The 21869-nt window shown below is 33.9% G+C and overlaps 2 protein-coding genes and 1 long non-coding RNA gene across 3 annotated transcripts; all 3 read right to left on the bottom strand.

Annotated features, from left to right (window-relative positions):
* Positions 1–2482: 2482 nt before the first annotated feature.
* LOC146943045 (uncharacterized) lies at positions 2483–19605 on the bottom strand. The gene is made up of 3 exons (XR_015032946.1): positions 19471–19605; positions 19166–19224; positions 2483–2711 (listed from the first exon to the last, which is right to left on the bottom strand). It is a non-coding gene; the product is annotated as an uncharacterized LOC146943045 (long non-coding RNA).
* Positions 3489–6129, bottom strand: LOC146943047 (uncharacterized). The gene has a single exon (XM_085757134.1). It carries the CDS (start codon positions 6127–6129, stop codon positions 5293–5295), a length of 837 nt encoding a protein of 278 aa, XP_085613260.1. The 3' UTR covers positions 3489–5292.
* Positions 3489–12181, bottom strand: LOC146943046 (uncharacterized). The gene is made up of 2 exons (XM_085757133.1): positions 10260–12181; positions 3489–8259 (listed from the first exon to the last, which is right to left on the bottom strand). The coding sequence occupies exons 1-2, from the start codon at positions 11322–11324 to the stop codon at positions 8179–8181; spliced, it is 1146 nt and encodes a 381-aa protein (XP_085613259.1). The 5' UTR covers positions 11325–12181; the 3' UTR covers positions 3489–8178.
* Positions 19606–21869: the final 2264 nt, after the last annotated feature.

Consider the following 21869-nt stretch of genomic DNA (forward strand, 5'->3'; position numbering starts at 1 on the left):
AACTTAAACAACCATTGGACTGATTTTTTTGGTTTATTTTGGCTTTCAACAATAATTAAACAACCATTGCATATGGTCTAACCAATATCCTCCCTTTCTAACTATTTCCTTACACTTTATGTATGCACTCTCTCTCATTTTAAGCTACACTTTGCTTATGTGTCACCTCACCAATGTCCCCTTTCTAATAATTTTTATTTCTTATTCATTATCCTTGCTTATTTAAATTTTTAGTTATGTTCATTATTCGTTATTTATTATTTATTTTTTTTGAAGGATCGTTATTTATTATTATGTCTCCTAATAATATTGCCAGTTACACAAATTGGTCTAGCTATATATTTTTTTTGGACAAATGAAATTGGTCTGTATTAAAACCCCTCAGATTTTATCATCGAAATTTTGTATATTTATATGTCATATGTATTTATTTTATATAAAATGAATCTATTATATTCTTATTTTTTTATTAATTATTGCCAACACTTGAATGATTATGTTGTAGTAATGGTCAGTTACACATCTTACTAATTACTTTTATTATAAGCGGCTAGCAATTATATGTGTAACTCCTTTTTACCAAAATAGTGTACCTGTCAATCATTTCTTATTGTAACTCCTTCTTTAGTCATCATGGAAGACGGGTTGATACCAAAAAAAAAAAAAAATTTACCCAACGCATAAATTTTTCTAATTCTTCATTCTTATGTAACAGTTTTAATATACAATGTCACACAAAAGTAATGGTCACAGTGATCAAGGTTCACAATTTTTTTATTTGTACGACCAAAAATATAAATAAATAAATAATTGAATAAACAAATAACAAACATGCAAGGTTAAATGTTTAAACCCGTAACAGGGATACAATTTCAATTTGAATGTGGCTCTTTACATTCCTTGACATGAAGCCTAAAAAAATATGTTATAGTTTAAACCATTTCAATTCACACCTATATAACCAGCTGATAAATGTAAAAAAGTGTTAAATTCATGTTATATTTTAAGCACTTTTTGTTACTTGTTTTACAAGTAATTGAAAGAAAAGCCGAGAAATAAGTGTTAAATGCCTTATTACGCTTTATATATCTTACTCTACTCTTTTGTGCAGGAATTAGCCTCAAGACACTGATCAAAGACCAAAAATCATGAAAAGTACTATTTTGGCAGAAGCTGTTCCTGAAGGCAGCAGCTGCTCGCACTCAACTCGCAACTGCGAGTGGGATGCGAGTGAACTCGCATCTGCGAGCTCATTTACTCGCAACTGCGAGTAAGGGCGGTTTGCCCAGATACGCCAATAGCGTATCTCTCTGGAATCCTTTGTATTTTCTCAACTCGCATCTGCGAGTGGTGTAGCTCGCAGTTGCGACCTCAGGCAGGGCAGACCTCTATAAATAGCCCACTTGCTATTCCTTGAAGATATTATGTTGGGATCTTCTTAGATATTTTTAGGATCCTTTTCTCTTAGTTTTTCATAGCTTTTAACTTGTAATTTTATAGAGAGAAGTAAGGTAGATCATATAGAGTGAGAGTGATTTTGGAAGTTGGATCTTATTCCTTTGTTGAGACATCACTAGGAGAATGAATCCTTCCTTTTCAATCCATCCTTGCATGGCTTCCATGATGATGTGTAGCTAAATACCCTTTGTTGGGATGAGAGGTACTTGATACTTGCTAACATGTAATCTTTTGATCTTGCAATATATGGTTCTAGCAATTTATATTCAATATAGTTGTTATTCTTGTTGTTAATGCTTTCGGACATTTAGTCAGGCTGGACACGGTCGATTAAGTGATCCGATCGACTTTGTTATCCTTGAAATGATTTGGTCACAACTGTTTGAAAGATATGTTAGAAATAACTATATCGTTTTATGACACGATCGATTATGTTATCTTTTGAATGATTTGATCATGAATGTTTAAGGGATACCTTAGAGTAATGATAGCACTTTGGACACGAAGGATATTGTAGAGCTAGAATGACAATCTATCATAGGTTATATCACTCTTGACAAGTTTGTAGATCTTTGATAGTCACCTTTAATCAAGAACTTAATGCTTTTGGATATTTAATCAGGCTGGACACGGACGGTTAAATGATCCAATCGACTTTGTTATCGTTTAAGGGATTTGGACACGAATGCTTAAACGATAATTGAATTGATTGTGATAATATTGGTTATATAGCTAGAATTCGTATGGATCATTAGGTTATGTGTGATGCTTGGTTAAGGAACTCTACTCCTAACAAGTTTCAATCCTTATTAATCTCATCTTTTTACTTTTGCAATTTAGTTACCATAGTTGTAAATTAAACAAACAATCACCCTTTTAACTTAGAATGATATTTGATGTTAATCTATCATTGATGTCGCACTAATCCCTGTGGAGACGATACAAATACTTATCTTGTTTTTGATGCAAAACTACAATTCATCACCAGCACTGGTCCCATTCCTTTTCCACTCATTCTGTCACATCTATCTGTGTAATTTCATTGATTCCCTCATAATCTCTTTGCCTCCCTACCATGCCTGCCATTGATGTCATAGGAACCAAGTAAACCACTTTCCTGCACTCTTCCTCTACCATGTTAACTAAATGATTTGATCTAATCTTTTTTCATGTTCTTTACTTTTCTCAACGAACTCTCCAATGCTGCCCCTGATACCAGGATCAAAGTTAGGATAGCACGCGTGTGGGACATGCTGAATATAACAAAAAAAAAGGAAATAATTAGTACAGATATGGTGCTAATTGATGAGAAGGTGTTTGTCATTACTCTTATTATATAATTGTTCCTTCGCAGATAATCTTTCTTTACTTCCTATTTACAAATGTTTTCTAGGAAAATTGCATTCATGCTGCAATACCAAGGAGGTTCTCGCCTTCATTGAAGAAAGTCTTGCAAGAAGGCAAGATATATGTCATTTCGCGCTTTGAGGTCTCAAAAAACAAGGAGAAATATGTTGTGGTCGAAAACAATCCCTTATGCTTCATTTCTATGGTGGCATAGTTGTGAATGCGGAAGGCTTGGATGACAACACAATCCCTCGCTATATCTTTGAATTTGTTAATTTCAATGATCTGCCCAAACGTTGCGGGAAAGAGGTGTTAGCAGGTTTGTTTTTTCAAAATATTAAATTAAATGTAATGCACATATATTATATTGTGTAAAGAATGTAACACTTTTATGTGAAACAGATGTGTTTGGATTTATAATTGATGTGGATCCAATTGAGGAGAAAACAACTGTCAATGGGAAAGTTGACATGATGTGACTTCATTTGGGAGATGGAAGTGAAGTAAAATATTTTCACAAGAAAGGGGGGTTTGAATTGTGACCTGTTTAAAATATGCCTGATAAAAATTTTCTCAAGTATATATATACTTGGATTAGGTTAGTTAATTAATAAAAATAATATTGTGAAGTGTGTGAGACAAAAATAAAAAAGGATAGGGAAAAGAAAATCACACACAAGAAGTATCCTGGTTCACCCAATATGGGTTAGTCCAGTCCCCACAATCCTGTGAGATTATCCACTAGGTAGTTGTGTTAAGTAACGTTAACCACAACTCCTCTTTTGTCTTCTTTTTACACAAATGAGTAACTTTTACTCTTTGCTAGATCCGACTGATCTTTCCTGCAACCGAGTAAATCTACCTTTGCTTTTACAACCAAACAACAAACGAGAACAAATCACCCTTTGCTAGATCTACCTGATCTATCCCTACAAACGAGTGATTTAACCCTTGTTGTTTACACACTTGTTACCTACAAGCTTTACAATCCAATAAGAAATAAATTCTTACTTGGACCAAATATCAAATGAAATTGAGTAGTGCTTTACTAAACAAAAAAAGCTCACTGTAAAAGAGCAAGTTTAGTTCACTGAAAAAAAATAAAAGAGAGAGCTTTGAGTATTTTTGCTTGAGTGTATGTTGCTTTTCTTTCTCAAAATTCGGTGGTTTCTCCTTGCACCCAGCATGTGTATTTATAGGCACTAAATTGCTTAAAACATTTTGCTCTTTCTCCTTTCCCACGTGAGGAGCGTATGACTCATCATGCATTTGTTTAGTGCTTCTCACGTGTGCCAAGCTAAGGCTTTACAACCAATTATTTCTTATGCAAATCCATGTGTCCAATTGGTTGTGGTTCAAGTACATAAATATCCCATTTGTATGCTTCCTTCTTGTTTCCTTTTACGGCTCAAAGTCTAGTTTTGTTTGTACTTGCATGCATATTTGATTTGAGATGTAGTGGTATTGGAGACATAGAAAACCAAAACTAAAACCACTTTGTTGTATATATATGTGCCAACGTGTTGCTTTAAATTTGAGCATGTATATCCATTTTCATCCAATTCAATCTCAACCATCTATTTCTTGCTTTGTTCATTGTATGAGGTGCTCAAATAATTTTTAGGGAACTTAGTTATATCAATCCTTTTGAGTTTAAGTTCCTGCAACTAAAAATACTCATACAAAGATGTTAAATAAACTAATATCAGAATCCATTTATAAAATAAAATCTAAATATATTTTTTCATCTTTAAAACTAAAATAGGGATTTATGAATATTATCTCATCATTCTCCCCCTTTTTGACGATGACAAAATATATTAGAATTTGATTTATATAAATGTGTTCCGATTAAGCTCCCCCTCAAATTGATGTATATCGTTTGAGGTTTTAAAGGAAAAGGATTACTTGTTTTAAAAATAGGCTCCCCCTCAATTTGATCTTGGTAATAAAATTTTAAATTTGATTAATAAGATATGACAACTCAAAATTGATTTGAAAAGAATGATAGGGACCCTTTTTTAAACAGTCATACTTTTCTTAACAAGGATACTTATGTTCATCAAAGAAGCTAAATAATCACGTAGAGCAAGATGACTTGTATTTAACAAAGACAAAAGATGCATATATCATTAGAGTTCCAGATATCATCACAGAGGCAAAAAAAAACTTATAATGATAGCTTGCATTTAACATAGATAAGGACCAAAATACATATGTCATTGAAGTTCCATTTTTAGCAATAACTTGCTAAAATACAAAAGTCCATTTTTTTAAGATTCTTAGCTAAAAAAGGAAAGACACATAAATACTAAAAAACAGGGCACACATGTGCCTAACAGTCTACAACCAACACATATATAAAAGGGCAAATTTTCAAATTCGTTTCATGTTCGTTTCATGCAAGTATTAACCTAAGACACTTGCTTTTCTCCCCCTTTTTGTCATCTTCAAAAAGATAGCGTAAGACACCATAAGCAAAACATATTACTGCTGATTTGGAGGTGGGTTGGATGAGGAACCAGGATCACGGCCAGAAACAGGAGGCATCATCCCAAGGTATTGAAACATGAAGGACACAAAGCTCTCACGCAGATTGTTCACATCCGCTCTAAGAGATGCAATTTCAGCAAGCAACATCTCATTGGTGACGACTGAGTTTTCTGGTTCGATTGGAGGATCCCTTTTTGGTGAAGTTCCAGTTGATTTAAAGTTATCAAAGGAGCTGAAATGCGAAGGAATGGGAAGATCACTCAAAAGAAGAGTGTCATTCTTTGGAGAATTAATAAACCTGTTCAAGCAGGAGGAACCAAACAGAGCAGAATTTTCGCAGTCAAAAAGAGGGGCTGTAGGAGTTGGTTCGACATTGCCATCAATTGACAGTTTGAGATCAGTTGAGACGTTTGGAACAACAAGCTGAGTTGCTTCATGATTTTTTGGAAAAACATGAGAGTTTGATGGAGCAGATTGAGAAGACAAGTGATTTTCAACAATTATAGCATTTACTAAATTGAGAAGAGGATTTTCTTCTTCTTGTTGATTGATAAAAGCTTCTCTTGGAAGAGGAATGTCATGGAGTGGTCGAGCAAGAGGATTTTTACTTAGCTTAATGTGAGAGACATTTTTTGCAGTAAAATGCTTCTTGTTCTTTTTGGCCACTTCTCCGATGAAAGACATTTTGAATTCTTTGAAAATCCTGGTTAGAGACATGGCATATGGGAGACCATCATTCCCATTGTTGTTCATGAGAGCATTCATCATATGTTGTATGATGACATAGAGCAAGTTAACTCTATTTCCATGAGTTAATTGATAGAGAATCATGATATCGGTATCATTAACTTTGTACTTGTTTTTGCTTCGAGGTAAGAGGGAGTGAGCACACAAGTTATGAAGAATTTTATACTCATTCTTCAAATCGGTTACAGGGAATTCGCTGCCAATCGTGACTATATCAAACAACTTACTTAAGACAGAATTTCTATTGAGTTTAGGGTTAACATCATCGTACCATTTCTTTCCATAGAGCTTGACACCAGAATTTGGAATATTGAACACTTTAGCCAAGATATCAGTGGTGATGTAGATGTTTGTTTGATTGACAGATGATCACATCGTGACCTTCAAGAGGGGTTGCAGAAGAGTAAAACTTCTGGACAATATCAGGGTAGATTATCTCATCAAGTGCACAAAAATCCTTCCATCCAATTCATTGCAGCACCTCATCTATTTGGATTTTTTTCTTCTTGATGTCATCAAAGTCGAAAGATTTTGTTTCTGAAAGTGGTCTTTTGATTGAGCTTTCTGGAACTGTAATATTAAAGTAAGGATTTGCCAGTATCGTTTCTTCAACGACGATTGGCTCAGTGACTATGTCATCAAGCAATTTTTCTTTCTTTGCAGTTTTGCGATCGTACGGAGAAAAGGCTGATGAAGATTGTTTGAGTCTTTTGGTAGGGTTTTGTGCTTGCATGCAGGAATCGATTTCATCCTCAAGATCAATGTAGGAAGTCTTCAAAGGTTTTGAGGAAAGTCTGATGGATTTTCTTAGTTCATTAGAGAAGGATGGTTTGGGTTTGATGTTGATTAGCTCATCAAAAGTTTGAGCTTTAACAGGAGCAGAAGTGGTGAAGATTTTTGGTGGTGAGAATGAGTATGGTTCCATTTTTGAATCTGAAATGAAGCTTGAAGGGATGGAGATTGATTCAGGAACAAAAGTGAAGGATGCAGGAGGTGTGAGAGGTGGTGATTGACTAGGAGAGGAAGGAGTGAGTTTCTCAACAGAGAGGAGGAGTTTGGAAAAGGTTTGTGTTGATTTTTCCATTTTTTTGTTGAGGTATGAGGTTCTAAGAAGAAAAGGATCCTTTTTTTAAAGGTGAAGAAGAGTTTTGAAAGAAACAAGAGTGATAGTAAGTGAATTGATGTTAGGCAGACTTTGTGTTACGTAATCTGTGAAAGAAATGATGAATTGCTAGTATAGCCTTTTTGGCTTAGGAAGATCAATGGATTGAATGGCTGGGATTTGATCTTGTGATTTGTTAAACTTCCTTGATCACCCTTGGAACAAGTGAGGCGCGTGTGATGAGAGAAAAGAGGAGAAAGATTTGATTGAAAGAGGATTTTGTGGAGAAATGAAACAGATTATGGGAAGAAGAAAAAAAATAATTAATGCTATAATTAAATGTAAATATTTAAGTTTAGCGTGAGAGAAGAAAAAAAATATTTAATCAAAAAAAAAAATTAACACCAATAAATAAGGAAACACAATAAAATAAAATAAAATAAAATAAAATAAAGAAAAATTCAACACCAATAAATAAGGAAACACAATAAAATAAAATAAAATCAAACTAAATTAAAAAAGGGTTTTTAATTATTTTTAGCTTATTTTTCAAGAGAAGAAAACGATCCTCTACTAATGGTTTTGTAAAAATATCAGCCAGTTGATCGTTAGTGTTAACAAAAATAAGTTCAACTTCCTTTTTACTTACATGATCACGAATAAAGTGATGCTTAATTTCGATGTGTTTAGATCTGGAATGTTGAATAGGATTTTTTGAAAAGTTTATAGCACTAGTATTATCACACAATATTTGAATATTTGTGTACCTGAGAGAGAAATCTTCTAATTGATTTATGATCTATAATACCTGAGAGCAGCAATTTGCAGCGGAAATATATTCAGCTTCTGTGGTGGATAGTGCTATAGTACTTTGTTTTCTACAACACCAGCTGACTAAAGCTTCTCCAAGTAGTTGACATGCAGCACTTGTACTTTTTCTTTCTATTTTATCTCCGGCGTAGTCAGCATCACAAAATGCCATAAGATCAAAGTTTGTTCCCTGTTTATCCATAAACCGACACTTGGAGTGCCTACAAGGTATCTGAAAATTCTTTTGACTGCAATGTAGTGTGACTCTTTTGGTGCAGTTTGAAATCTAGCACATAGGCCAACTGCAAAAACAATGTCAGGTCTACTAGCAGTTAAATATAAAAGTGATCCAATCATTCCTCTATATTCTTTTTCAGGAAAATCTTTTCCATTTTCATCTTTGTCAAGATTTGATGAAGGATGCATGGGAGTAGTCATGATTTTGGCTTCATTCATCTTATATTTTTTAAGAAGATCTTTGACATATTTTTCTTGACAAATGAAAATACCATCTTTATGCTGTTTGATTTGTAATCCCAAAAAGAATTTAAGTTCTCCCATCATGCTCATCTCAAATTCACTTTCCATGAGTTTTGAAAAATCATCACACATTTTTTCATTTGTGGCTCCAAAAATGATATCATCGAACTACACCTGTACAATTAATAAATCACTTTTGTCAGTTTTTGTAAAAAGCGTGGTATCAATTTTTCCTCGTGAAAAACCATTTTTGAGTAAAAAGATGCTCAATCTTTCATACCAAGCTCTTGGAGCTTGTTTAAGTCCATAAAGAGCTTTGGTTAGTTTGAACACATGATTTGGTTTTTCTAAATTTTCAAAACCTGGAGGTTGATGAACATAAACTTCTTCGTTTAAAAAACCATTTAAGAAGGCACTTTTTACGTCCATTTGAAAAAGTTTTATGCATTTATGAGATGCATATGCAAGAAGGATTCTTATGGCTTCAAGTCTAGCCACAGGAGCATAGGTTTCATCGTAGTCTATGCCTTCTTGTTGATTATAACCTTGAGCTACCAATCTGGCTTTGTTGCGTGTCACTTTTCCTTCTTCATCTAATTTGTTTCTGAATACCCATCTTGTACCAATGATGGATTGAGTTTGAGGATTAGGTACAAGAGTCCAAACATGGTTTTTCTCAAATTGATGTAGTTCTTCTTTCATTGCTTCGATCCATGATTCGTCTATGATTGCTTCCTTTATTGATTTCGGTTCAATTTGAGATATCATTGCAAAGTCATTTGTTTGAAAGGATCTTCTTGTTCTTACTCCATCTGCGGTTTCACCAATTATTTGTTCTTGAGGGTGATGATCCACAATTCTCCATGACCTTGGAGGACTTAGAGATACTTCTTCATTTGATGGTTGTTGGAGAGAATTTTCGATGTTGGGATTGTTTTGACTTTCTTCCTCATCTTCTTCATTCAATCTTTCTTGAGTCTCAAGTTCCTCAAACTCATCAAATTTTATGTGCATACTTTCTTCTAAGACTTTTGTTCTTAAATTAAACACCCTGTATGCTTTAATCCGAGATTTTTCATTATTACCAAAGGTTACCAATCCTCCTTCTTTTTTGGTGAAGGAGAGAAAGCTTTGTTTATCTCCAGTCATATGTCTTGAGCATCCACTGTCCAAGTACCAAGGCTTTTTCTTGACTGTTATGAGACATTCCTGCAGTAGAAGTTAGTAATCCCTTAGGTACCCATATTTTTTTGGGTCCTTGATGGTTAGTGTTGTTTTTACGAGTTTCCTTTTTATGAAAATGAGAATAACTATTTTTTAATTTTTGTGAAGCGAGTCTCTTTCTTTTTCTGAAACAAAAAGGTTCAAGATGTCCATATTTTTCACAATATGTACATTTGTATTTTTCACATGTTTTTGTACCTTTTTCAGGAATAAAAAAATTCTCATAAAGTTTTTGTTTTTGATTAGTTTTGAACCCTATACATGCTTTATCAAAAACACTTACTTGTGATCCCATGATTTTTTGAAATGTTTCAGTTGATTTAACAAAATTTGAGATATCATTTTTTAGTTGTGAAACATTTTCTTTTAAAATAATGTTTTCCTTTTGAGAGTTATTTTTATTTTCAAAGACTTCTTTTGATTTAGAATTTTGAATCAGACTTTTGTTCTCTTTTTCCAACATTTCTTTTTCCCTTTTTAGTTCAAGATTTTCATTTCTCAATCTTTCACATGTTTGTTCTAAAATTAGAGAGTTATGAAAAAGATTATCAAACAAATATTCAGTTTTTTCACATGATGAGCAAGGATCAGGATTTACCTCTTCATTGTCTGATTTTGCCATTAGGCAAAGATCTGCTTGTTCATCTTCATTTGTTGGTTCTTCCGGTTCATCCCATGTAGTTAAGAAGGATCTTTGATTTGATTGGAAGTTGTTTGATTTTCTTTTGTTTAGTGGACATTCATTTTTGTAGTGTCCAAGTTTGTAACAGCCGTAACAGGTAACTTGACTTTTGTCAAGTTCAGTCTTTGTGTTTTCTTTTCTTGCTGGAAAATTTCTTTTGTTTTGATCTCTTCTTTGAATCATTCTTTGAAGTTTTCTAGTGAGAAGAATGATTTGATCTTGATGATCTTCTTCATCGGGTTCTTGTTGTTGATTGTCAAAATCCATTTCTAGTTCTTGATTTTGTGATTCTAGATTTGTCTTGAATGCAATCATTTTGCTTTTGTTTGAGGATTTGTCCTCTTGCAAAAGAACTTCATGTGGTTTCAGAGATCCGATAAGATCTTCTAATATGAGTTTTTTCAGATCTTTTGCTTCTGTTATGGCTGTTACAATATGTCTCCAAGATTTTGGGAGACATCTTAAAATTTTTCTTATTCTCTCATGGACTGTAAAGTTTTTTTCAAGAGAACGTAACTCATTCATAATGATAGTAAACCTTCCATACATTTCATCTATGGTTTCGGTTTCTTTCATTTCGAATAGTTCAAATTTGCGAACACCAATGTCAATTCTTGTTTCTTTTACATGACTGGTGCCTTCATGATGTATTTTTAGTGTATCCCAAATTTCTTTGGCATTTTTGCATTCTTGTACTCTATCATATTCTTCCCTGCTCAAAGCCATGGTTAGAAACAATTTAGCTTTAAAATTTAATAACATTCGCTTACCTTCCTCTTCTGACCAGTCTTCCTCACTCTTTACATTCAGATCTTCATCATATGAAATATAGTCTCCATTTTCAATTATGGTCCATATGTGATTATCTTGTGATTGTAAAAATAGTTCCATTTTTCCTTTCCAGTAATAGTAGTCTGCTCCTTCAAAGAGCGGTGGTCTGTTTGAGGAACCTCCTTCGGACATAAATTTTATTTTAGACATATTTTCTTTTCTTGGATCTTCTACACCGTTGGGTGTTTAGGCTTTGAATTTTCCTTCTACACCGTTGGGTGTTTAGGTTGAATTTTCTTCCTTCTACACCGTTGGGTGTTTAGGTTGTGTTGAGACTTTTCTTCTGGATCTTTTTCCTCCTGCACCGTTGGGTGCGTAGGCTTTTTAGAGGCAGTGCTCTGGTACCAACTGAAGTAAAATATTTTCACAAGAAAGGGGGTTTGAATTGTGACCTGTTTAAAATATGCCTGATAAAAATTTTCTCAAGTATATATATACTTGGATTAGGTTAGTTAATTAATAAAAATAATATTGTGAAGTGTGTGAGACAAAAATAAAAAAGGACAGGGAAAAGAAAATCACACACAAGAAGTATCCTGGTTCACCCAATATGGGTTAGTCCAGTCCCCACAATCCTGTGAGATTATCCACTAGGTAGTTGTGTTAAGTAACGTTAACCACAACTCCTCTTTTGTCTTCTTTTTACACAAATGAGTAACTTTTACTCTTTGCTAGATCCGACTGATCTTTCCTGCAACCGAGTAAATCTACCTTTGCTTTTACAACCAAACAACAAACGAGAACAAATCACCCTTGCTAGATCTACCTGATCTATCCCTACAAACGAGTGATTTAACCCTTGTTGTTTACACACTTGTTACCTACAAGCTTTACAATCCAATAAGAAATAAATTCTTACTTGGACCAAATATCAAATGAAATTGAGTAGTGCTTTACTAAACAAAAAAAGCTCACTGTAAAAGAGCAAGTTTAGTTCACTGAAAAAAAATAAAAGAGAGAGCTTTGAGTATTTTTGCTTGAGTGTATGTTGCTTTTCTTTCTCAAAATTCGGTGGTTTCTCCTTGCACCCAGCATGTGTATTTATAGGCACTAAATTGCTTAAAACATTTTGCTCTTTCTCCTTTCCCACGTGAGGAGCGTATGACTCATCATGTTCCACATGTGTGTATGCACTCTTATAATATATTGCTTCCTTTTGTTCTTATACTTGTGTAAAGAAAAAACCAAGCTGTCATGCATTTGTTTAGTGCTTCTCACGTGTGCCAAGCTAAGGCTTTACAGCCAATTATTTCTTATGCAAATCCATGTGTCCAATTGGTTGTGGTTCAAGTACATAAATATCCCATTTGTATGCTTCCTTCTTGTTTCCTTTTACGGCTCAAAGTCTAGTTTTGTTTGTATTTGGGTGCATATTTGATTTGAGATGTAGTGGTATTGGAGACATAGAAAACCAAAACTAAAACCACTTTGTTGTATATATATGTGCCAACGTGTTGCTTTAAATTTGAGCAGGTATATCCATTTTCATCCAATTCAATCTCAACCATCTATTTCTTGCTTTGTTCATTGTATGAGGTGCTCAAATAATTTTTAGGGAACTTAGTTATATCAATCCTTTTGAGTTTAAGTTCCTGCAACTAAAAATACTCATACAAAGATGTTAAATACAATAATATCAGAATCCATTTATAAAATAAAATCTAAATATATTTTTTCATCTTTAAAACTAAAATAGGGATTTATGAATATTATCTCAACAGGAAGGTGCATCATAATTTGTTTCCCGTGATTTAATTCTCATTTTGTTGCATGTGTCAAGTTTACCACAAATCAATTAACAAACTTTTTAATCCTTCGAACCTTTTTACAGTGGAAATGTCTTGAAGGTAACATTATGGGATGACTATGCTCCAATGTTTAATCAAAAACTGAAAGATCAGATGCATGCTGCTCCTAAGCCAAATGTGACAATTTTTACCTCCACTTTGGTGAAACAGTACCAAGGTAATTGATCAAACCATTACATTTAATATTCAACTGACCCTCTCTTCAACCATTCCATATGTGATATATTTTTGTAGGTGAGCTTTATGTTTCGTTTTCAAGATCCACAACAATTTATATCAACATAGACACCCCTGAAGTTGCTGATCTAATTTGATCGTCCAAGTGCGTCATTTTACTAATGTTTAAATGCTAAAGTTTATATTATGTTGCCTATGTATTTCCTAATTATGTGTTGTTGTTGCATCGTTGTAGGGGAAAAAACAATGTTGTGAAAACAGCTGAAACTTTGTCTGTAACTACTGTTGATGTGAAGACTATATCTGAGTTTTTATCCATGGCAGTTTCGGGAGTTAATCAGGTCAACACTTGGTTAAATATTCTCTAAACCTATTTTTTTTTATCACAGTGTGTGTCAAACACTCATACTTTCAACTTTACTTGCAGGGTGATGTTGTCTATAACTGTGTTGCAACAGTTGATGACATCCTGCTAAAAAATGGATTGTATTATGTTTCTTGCCCTCATTGTAGAAAAATTGTGAGTGCCACTGAGACAGACTTCAATTGTGAGCATTGTACTAAAAAAGTCGACTATCCAAAGATTAGGTGCGGTCATTTGAAGTAACTATTTTTTCCCCCAGTTTCGATGCATGTTGCTTGAAGCAATTACAATGATTCTTTATAGGTACCGTTTGGAGCTTCAAGTCAACGACTCTACAGACTCAACAATATTTGTATTGTTTGGCGAAGTTGTTGAACAATTGGCACAACTGAAGCTAGAGGACCTCACCTCAGATTTAGAAAATGTGTGTGTTACATTCTATTTTAAATTAAATATGGTGTTTATCTGCATTTTTTTTTATAGAAAACATAGAATAAAAGTTAATTGTTTTCTCAACTTGCATTCCATTCCTTTTTGTTTGGATAGCAAAATGGACGTGAATCAGATCTGCCTAAAGAACTCCAACATATCATTGGTTCAAAGCATATTTTTCAAGTTAAGATGAGCTCTTACTTTGAGCGTCGTGGAGTACAAAGTTTCACATCACATAAGATTTTAAAGCCAGTTGTTAAGGTGGTTAGTTATATCATGATTTCATTCATTCATTCTTCACTGTTGGAAATCATTATATAAATTTTTTTTGATGTGGTTTTACAAATTTTCAGATTGAGAAAGAAGACAACATTGACACTTGTTATACCCTAATTTTGGACCTAAAAATACTTGCTCAAAATATTTTTCCATCTTTGATATATGTCTATTACTCTTGAAGAATTGCCAATTTGCTATTATTTACGCTGACATTTTACTCTGCTTTATCTCCCAATTTAGCTTTAATTTTTTTTTTCAACTGTGGATTTGTCTATGTTTTCTTGCATTTCAAGTCATCCATAAACATTTTCCTTGCATTTCAAGTCATTTGAATTTGTCTCTGATCAATTGCATATTTCTCTGCATTTTATTTCAATGTTATTTGCAAAATTCATGAAAAAGGGTATTTTAGTCATTTCCTATATTCAAACTCATTTTAATCCCAGGAAATTATCTCTGGGTCATTTCAAGTTGTTTAAATAAACTCTTGTTTCCATTCATGTCAAGGTCCATTCCAAAAATTACATTTTGAGTCATCTTAAGTCAGTTTAGCCCCTAGGGGCATTTTAGTCATTTCCTATGATTCAAATCCATTTTAGTCCCTGAAATTGTCTCTGAGTCTTTTCAATTGGTTTGTATAAGTCTTTGTTTCAATTCCATGTCAACATCCATTTTAGAAATTGCATCTGAGAAATTTTGAGTCAGTTTAGTCCCTAGGGGCATTTTGGTCATTTCACACGAAATTTTGACAGAGAGAGGTTACTTTGAAGTACCTCATTTAAGTAATTGGTTCATTTTAGTCCATTTTGTTATTTTTAATCGTTTCACTTTACATTATTTTCCATTTACCCATTTTAATTCAATTTTATTTTTTAATTTTCATTTTTAGTCCTAAAATTTCTAAAAATTGCAGTTTAGTCCTTTGCTTTTTAGTTAATTGCAGATCAGTCCAAAAGTTAGTTACAAGTCCAGTCCACGTGGCATTTCCTCATTGGTCCAGCTATCACAGTCATCACCTATAAAAGTCCAGTCACAGTCAATGGTCAAAGCACCATTCATTCTATTACAACTCATCACAAACACTATTACTCTTTCTCTCTCCACCAAAAACAGATCAAAACGCAGAAAAATGATGAACACGTTGAAGTTCATCAAGAACATTCAACTGTGATTCATCTCCAATCTTCCCAGAATCAACACCAATTCACCAAAATCATCTATCATCAACATCAACAAATCGAATTCAAGTATTCAAGCTACGAATCACGCAGCAAGAATTCAACAAATCGAATTCAAATATTCAAGCTACGAATCACGCAGCAAGAATCCAACAAATTCAGTTTCGCATCAAGATTGTCCAGAGGAACGAAAGAGAAAGAACGAAAGAGGAAGAACGAACAACAACAACAACCGTTCGTAGCATCTCAAAACCGAACGGAGAAGAGGTAACTCGTCTTCCTTCCTTCGTTTTTTTTGTTCAAAGCTGTGAACGTAAACGCGTAGATCTATCGTCAATCCTTCTTCTTCCTTCGAAATCAAGTCTGGATCTATAAAGAACACGGAAAAAGATTCCAAAAACTGTAAAAAATTTCGAAAATCATGGAGTTCTTGAAGCTCCGACGCGGCGGTGCTCCTTCTGGCCACCACGCCGGCGAGCTTAGGATTTCGTTGGAGACGAAGAAGAAGAGAGCTCCTCTCTCTTCTCTGCATGTTAGAGAGAGAAAGTGAAGAGTGTTATGAAGTTTTGAACCGGTTTTGTGAATATATAGGGGGGTGAACCGGACCGGTTCACGTGAACCAGTCTGGTTCACCTCTGGTTTGGTTTTCTTGCATTTCTGACCGTAGATCTGAGTTTTGATCATGTGGTTGTGAATTCTTGCGTGTTTTGGGCCTTGGATCTGCTTCTTTGAGTTTTTTGCTGCATTACTTGCTAAATACACCACTGTTCAATGCTGTTTACACCACTATTTTTACTAAAAATCCTTTAAAAAAATTCCTAAAAATTTGTTCAATGTTTTCTTGTTATTTTCAATAAATCTTGATGTGTTTTACATGTTAATCTTGATAGAAAATACATGAAAATAATTTGTACCTTGTTGATTCAATTTTCTTTCATTTCTTGATAAAAATCTTGTTAAAGAACCTCTAACCTTTTGTAAACCTCCTTGCGAGTAATTTTGACACTTAAAACTTGTTACTTAGGATATTTTGATATATAAAAAATGGATAAAAAAATAATGTGTTGTGTATTGCTTTATTTCTTGAATTTTAGGTTAAGAACTTGTGAAAATATGTAATAAGTTTGATTCTAATTTTTGGTGTATGCTTGTGAGTTGGGATGTGTGGATTGGGGATTGATTTGTCACTGTTTGGATGTGTTTCTTGCTGTATGTGAATAAGTATGGTTAATTACTTGCTTTACAAGGCAACTTAATGTTTGTTTGTGAAGATAAAGTACCAAATATGCCTAAACATATCATAATTCTTGACTTGAATGTGTTCTTATAATCCTCCCATTATTGATTGCAATAAAACCTTTAGAAAATTGTCATGATATGAGGATTATAGGTCATGTACTTGTCTTGATGTTATGGTAAATTTTAGGTGGATTTTGCTACTTTTAGGTTAAGAATTTCATTACTTTTTTTGTCAAGTTTCTTTTAGTGTTTCTTTTGCTTATAATTTTCATGCTATTATACCTTATGCTACTAACCACTTTACTTCATGTTTCATGCATTTCATAAGCATTTCATCCTCCATCTTATATTCTTAAGTCTTTATTTTCTTGCACTTTAAAATTCATACAAAAGTTAGAATGTAAAATCTAGGAATTCTTGTACTTTGCCTTATGCCTTTAAAAATTCTTGCAAGACCATAGCATGTATTTAGGCCAATGATGTAAAGGACAATGGACTCTAATGATGTACACCGACACAAGCACCGACACATGCACACACATCACATAGATACTTCAGATGTATGTTTAGGATATGCATGCCTTAGATGTATGTTTAGGGAATGTATGCTTAGATGTATGTTTAGGAACCTTGAAACTTAGACAAAAATTCTCTTTTCAAAAATATGAACAATTTCACTCAAATCATTTTCCTAATAAACCTTGGGATCAAAATCCCATTGAATTTTCCTTTCTTTTCTTAAACAAAAATCTTAATGAACTTTAATCATACTTTGACTTTCTTTTGCAAAATAACTAATTCAACCTCACAATTTCACAATCTTATGCCCTTGAGGCCTCTCTCTCTCATTCTTCAAAATTCCAATTTTCAAACTTAAAATCAACCAACAAAAACAAAAACATTTTTTGTGGAAGAGAACTACGGTGGATTTGATCCTTTAAAAGGGTACGTAGGCAAGGAACCAATATTCCTTCAATTCCAATAAAACAAAAATTCAAACATCTTCTTCTCCCTCCAATTCTTCACTTAGTAAACTCTTAGGTGTAAATATCATTTTTCAAAATAGCATTTAAAAATAAAGCGCGCGCGTAGAAAGTAAAGACGGTTCCTATAGGATACTATAGTCGTTATGGGTGCCTAACACCTTCCCGTAGCGAAAACAACTCCCGGACCTCGATTCTCAAGGGTTTTTCTTATTTTTCCCTTCCCAAGAAAAAATGAGATATCAAAGGTTAAAAAGGTTCAAACTTAATCAATGTTTGACACCCGAAAACCAAGATAAAACAACACTGTCTGTTCTTCCTCAAGTGGATCTCTTAGCATTGAAGCACCAGATTTGCAGAAGAAGAGGAGAAGATTAATGTAAGATGTATCATTGTCTAATGCATTTAAGCGTGTAAATATGTAAGCTAGAAATGTAAGCTAAAAAAAAACACTTGCGAATTTTTTTCAGATTGCATTCTGACAATGTATCAGGTGATGAGGACCAGATTGAAGATGTGAAAGATTTAGAAGATTGAGAAGTTGGCTGCCAAGGATTGAAGAAGATTTACTTTTGCAGTGTTTTCCATAGTTTAGTTTATGTTTCTCTAATCAAAGACCTGTGGATTTCAGTTTGTTTTTTAGAGGTTGTGTTTTTTCGAGGACTTTGTCTTTTGAACCATTTTGTCCTAGACTACATTGTTGGTTTGTTTTTTTTTGGATGTTATGTTTTTTTTAAGAATAATGTCTTTGGATCTATGTTGACTTTGACCTTAATTACATTGTTGGTTTATAATGTTATATTTTGAGGGGTTTTATTTGTTTTAATGTTGACATATGTTTTGAAGACAAAGATTCTGGAGCCAGTTGTTAAGGTGAACAGTAATCATGTCTTCATTCGTTTATTCTTCGCTGAAAATTATGAAATGCACAATTCTTGATGTAATTTTACAAATTTCAGATTGAGAAAGAAGACAACATTGCAACTATATGTTGTTCCTCAGGTGGATCTCTTGACATTAAAACACCAAATATGCAGAAGAAGAGAAGATTAATGTAAGATATATTGTCTAATGCATTTAACCGTGTAAATATGTAAGCTAAAACAACACTGGAAGAATTTTAAAAATTGCACTCTGACTGCGAATTGGGTGATAAGGAGCAGATGGAAGATTTAGAAGATTGATAACTTGGCTGCTAGGGACAGAAGAATATTTGCTTTTGAAGTGCATTGCATTGTTTAGATTATGTTCCTCTAATAAATAAAGTTTTGGATTCCAGCTATTTTGAGGGGTTTTTTTTTATGATATATTCTTTTCAACACAATCTGAACTTCGGAACCTTAATAAACTAAAATCCTTCCAACACAACAATAACCATTTGAATCATTTCAATGGTGAAAAAACTTATTAATGGTTAGAACCATAAATTTCTATCTACACATCAACTAAACGCATAGACAGTTCCAAATGAGCGGGTAATGTTAAACCAATAACTAAAATTATCATATCAATTGATCAATGATCAATGTACCTTATACGAAGCAGCCCACTGCTAATTGGCATACACTATCGATCCTTCAACTCACATTCCTAAAAAAAAAAAAAACATTTTATCAACAATGACAAAACTGAACTGAGTTCAACAAATTTAAAATAAATCCAGAACAAAATTAATATAAGCAACATGTGTACAAAAATAGTACGAGGACGATTGTCGCCGAACTCGGTAACGAATTCAACAGACAGCTCAACAGAAAGTAACCCACAGATGAAGAACAAAATAGAAAGAAGAAGGAACTGATTCATCAGAATAAGGGATGGGTTTCTCGCTCTTACCAAAGGATTACATGATGAAATCACCTTCTTCTCGGTGCCGACATCGATTAACAGGGTGAATACAATCAAGGATAGCGTTACCCTTCGAAATTAGCATGCAGAATTCAGGTTTGGTTGAAGGATTTTGGGATTTAAAAAATTGGCTTAAATATGTTATTCGTCCCTGCAAATAGGGTTCGCTTAAAATTTCGTCCCTGCAATCGTTAATCCTTTTTTTTTGCTCCTGCAAAGTTTAATCAGTTAAAAATCCGTCCCTTGACCCAGTTAATGACTGCCACGTCATCAAAATTACCATAATGGCATGGGAATTGACGAAAATACCCCTGGCCTAATTTTTTTTGAATTTTGAAAATTCTTTTTTAAATTAAAAAATCTGAAAAAATAATTAAAAGTCAAAAAAAAATTCGGAAAAAAACTGTTAAAATTAAAACTGAAAAATTTTCGGGAAAAAATCGTAAAAAAAATTCGGGAAAAAACTGAATTTTTTTTTTGAAGGAAAAAAACAAAAAAAAATAAGCCAGGGGTATTTTCGTCAATTTCCATGCCATTTTGTTAATTTGATGACGTGGCAGTCATTAACTTGGTCAAGGGACGAATTTTTAACTGATTAAACTTTGCAGGGGCAAAAAAAAAGGATTAGCGATTGCAGGGATGAAATTTTAAGCGACCCCTATTTGCAGGGACGAATAACATATTTAAGCCTAAAAAATTTAACAGTTTTTAGGGATTGGGTTGTGTTTTTTTTTTCAATTCCTTTTAAGTTTTTTTAACTTCAAAAATTGCCTTTCTATGTCTTCGTATCTTCTGATTTTCCTTTTTTTAATCACTTTTAAATATTGATAGAATATATGCTTTTTTTTTTTGAATAATGATAGAATATATGCTATTGGCACCTTTTTAACTTTAAAAAAAATTTAATTAAATAAAATCTCTGTTTTTTTAAAAGACCCTTCATATTTTTTAATATCAAAAAATCCCTTTTCATGATGTTTGTATCCTTTGATTTTTCTTACAAAAATAAATAAACTTTTAAATTTTGATAGATAGATAACAATATGCTGTTTGTATCTCCTGTATTTGGGGCTGCCTATAGGTGGTGAGGCGCGTCGGTTGTCTTTTTGGGAACCATTGATTACTCGCATAAAATCTAGACTGTCAGGGTGGAAATCTAAACATTTATCTTTCGGTGGTCGTTTGATTCTGTTGAAGTCTGTCCTGTCATCTATGCCTGTTTATGCTCTTTCCTTTTTCAAGGCTCCTTCAGGTATCATCTCCTCTATTGAATCTATTTTAAATTGTTTTTTTTTTGGGGGAAATGACGACCATAAAAAAATATCTTGGGTTGACTGGAATTCTGTTTGTCTAGATAAGGAGGTTGGTGGTTTGGGGGTAAGGAGAATTAGGGAGTTTAATATGGCCTTATTAGGTAAGTGGTGTTGGAGGTTGTTGGTTGAGAAGGAGAGTTTGTGGTATAGGGTGCTGTTGGCGAGGAAGGAGGTAGGTTGTTGGAGGGTGGGAGGACAGCCTCGGCTTGGTGGCGTACCATTGCTGCCTTGCGTAGGGAGGCGTGGTTTAGTACTCATGTCAGTAGATCAGTGGGGAATGGGAAACATATTTATTTTTGGTCGGATGTGTGGGTGGGTGGGGTGTCCTTTAGGGAAAGGTTTAGCAGATTGTTTGAGTTGTCGGTGGATAAATGGGTGTCAGTGTTTGATTTGTTTCAGCTGGGTTGGGGTGAGAATGGTGAGGCTTGGAAGTGGAGGCGGAGGCTGTTTGCATGGGAAGAGGAACAGGTGGGGGAACTATGTTTATTACTTCAAAATGTGACTTTGCAGGTTGACAAGGAGGACAAATGGATATGGAATTTGGAAAAATCTAATGCTTACACCTTTCGTAGTGCTTACAACTGTCAGACTGCTCAACTTCCTATTGTCGCACCGGTGGATGTGAAGATGCTATGGCAAAAGAATGTGCCTTTGAAGGTTGTAGTTTTTGCTTGGCGTCTGTTTCGGAATAGACTGCCAACCAGAGATAACTTGCTGCGGCGTAGTGTTCTTAATTCTGATTCTTGTCTGTGTGTTATTGGGTGCGGCTCTCCAGAAACTGTTAATCATTTATTTTTACATTGCTCTTACTTTAGTACGGTTTGGAACTGTATTCTCCGTTGGATTGGCTTCTCCACCGCCGCCCCGTTAGATGTATCAGATCATTTTACTCAATTCTGTTTTGGTGGTGGTGGATCTCAGGTGCGGCTCACTATTTTAATTGTCATTTGGCTTGCTACTGTGTGGGAAATATGGAAAGAAAGAAATAACAGAATTTTCAACGCTAAAGACTGCTCGATTACGCGAATTGTGGACAAAATAAAGTCACTTTCTTTCTCGTGGTTGAAGGAGAAA

The sequence above is a fragment of the Medicago sativa genome, chromosome 3 (genome assembly GCF_051527215.1).
Source record: "Medicago sativa cultivar Bolivia chromosome 3, Bolivia_mono, whole genome shotgun sequence".
NCBI lineage: Eukaryota > Viridiplantae > Streptophyta > Magnoliopsida > Fabales > Fabaceae > Medicago > Medicago sativa.

Coding starts and splice junctions, on each gene's coding strand:
- LOC146943047 (XM_085757134.1), bottom strand. CDS start 6,129: ATGATTCTCTATCAATTAACTCATGGAAATAGAGTTAACTTGCTCTAT.
- LOC146943046 (XM_085757133.1), bottom strand. CDS start 11,324: ATGTCTAAAATAAAATTTATGTCCGAAGGAGGTTCCTCAAACAGACCA. Junction 8,260..10,259: donor CAAAATCAGACAATGAAGAG/GTAAATCCTGAT, acceptor TTGTTTTTGCAG/TTGGCCTATGTGCTAGATTT.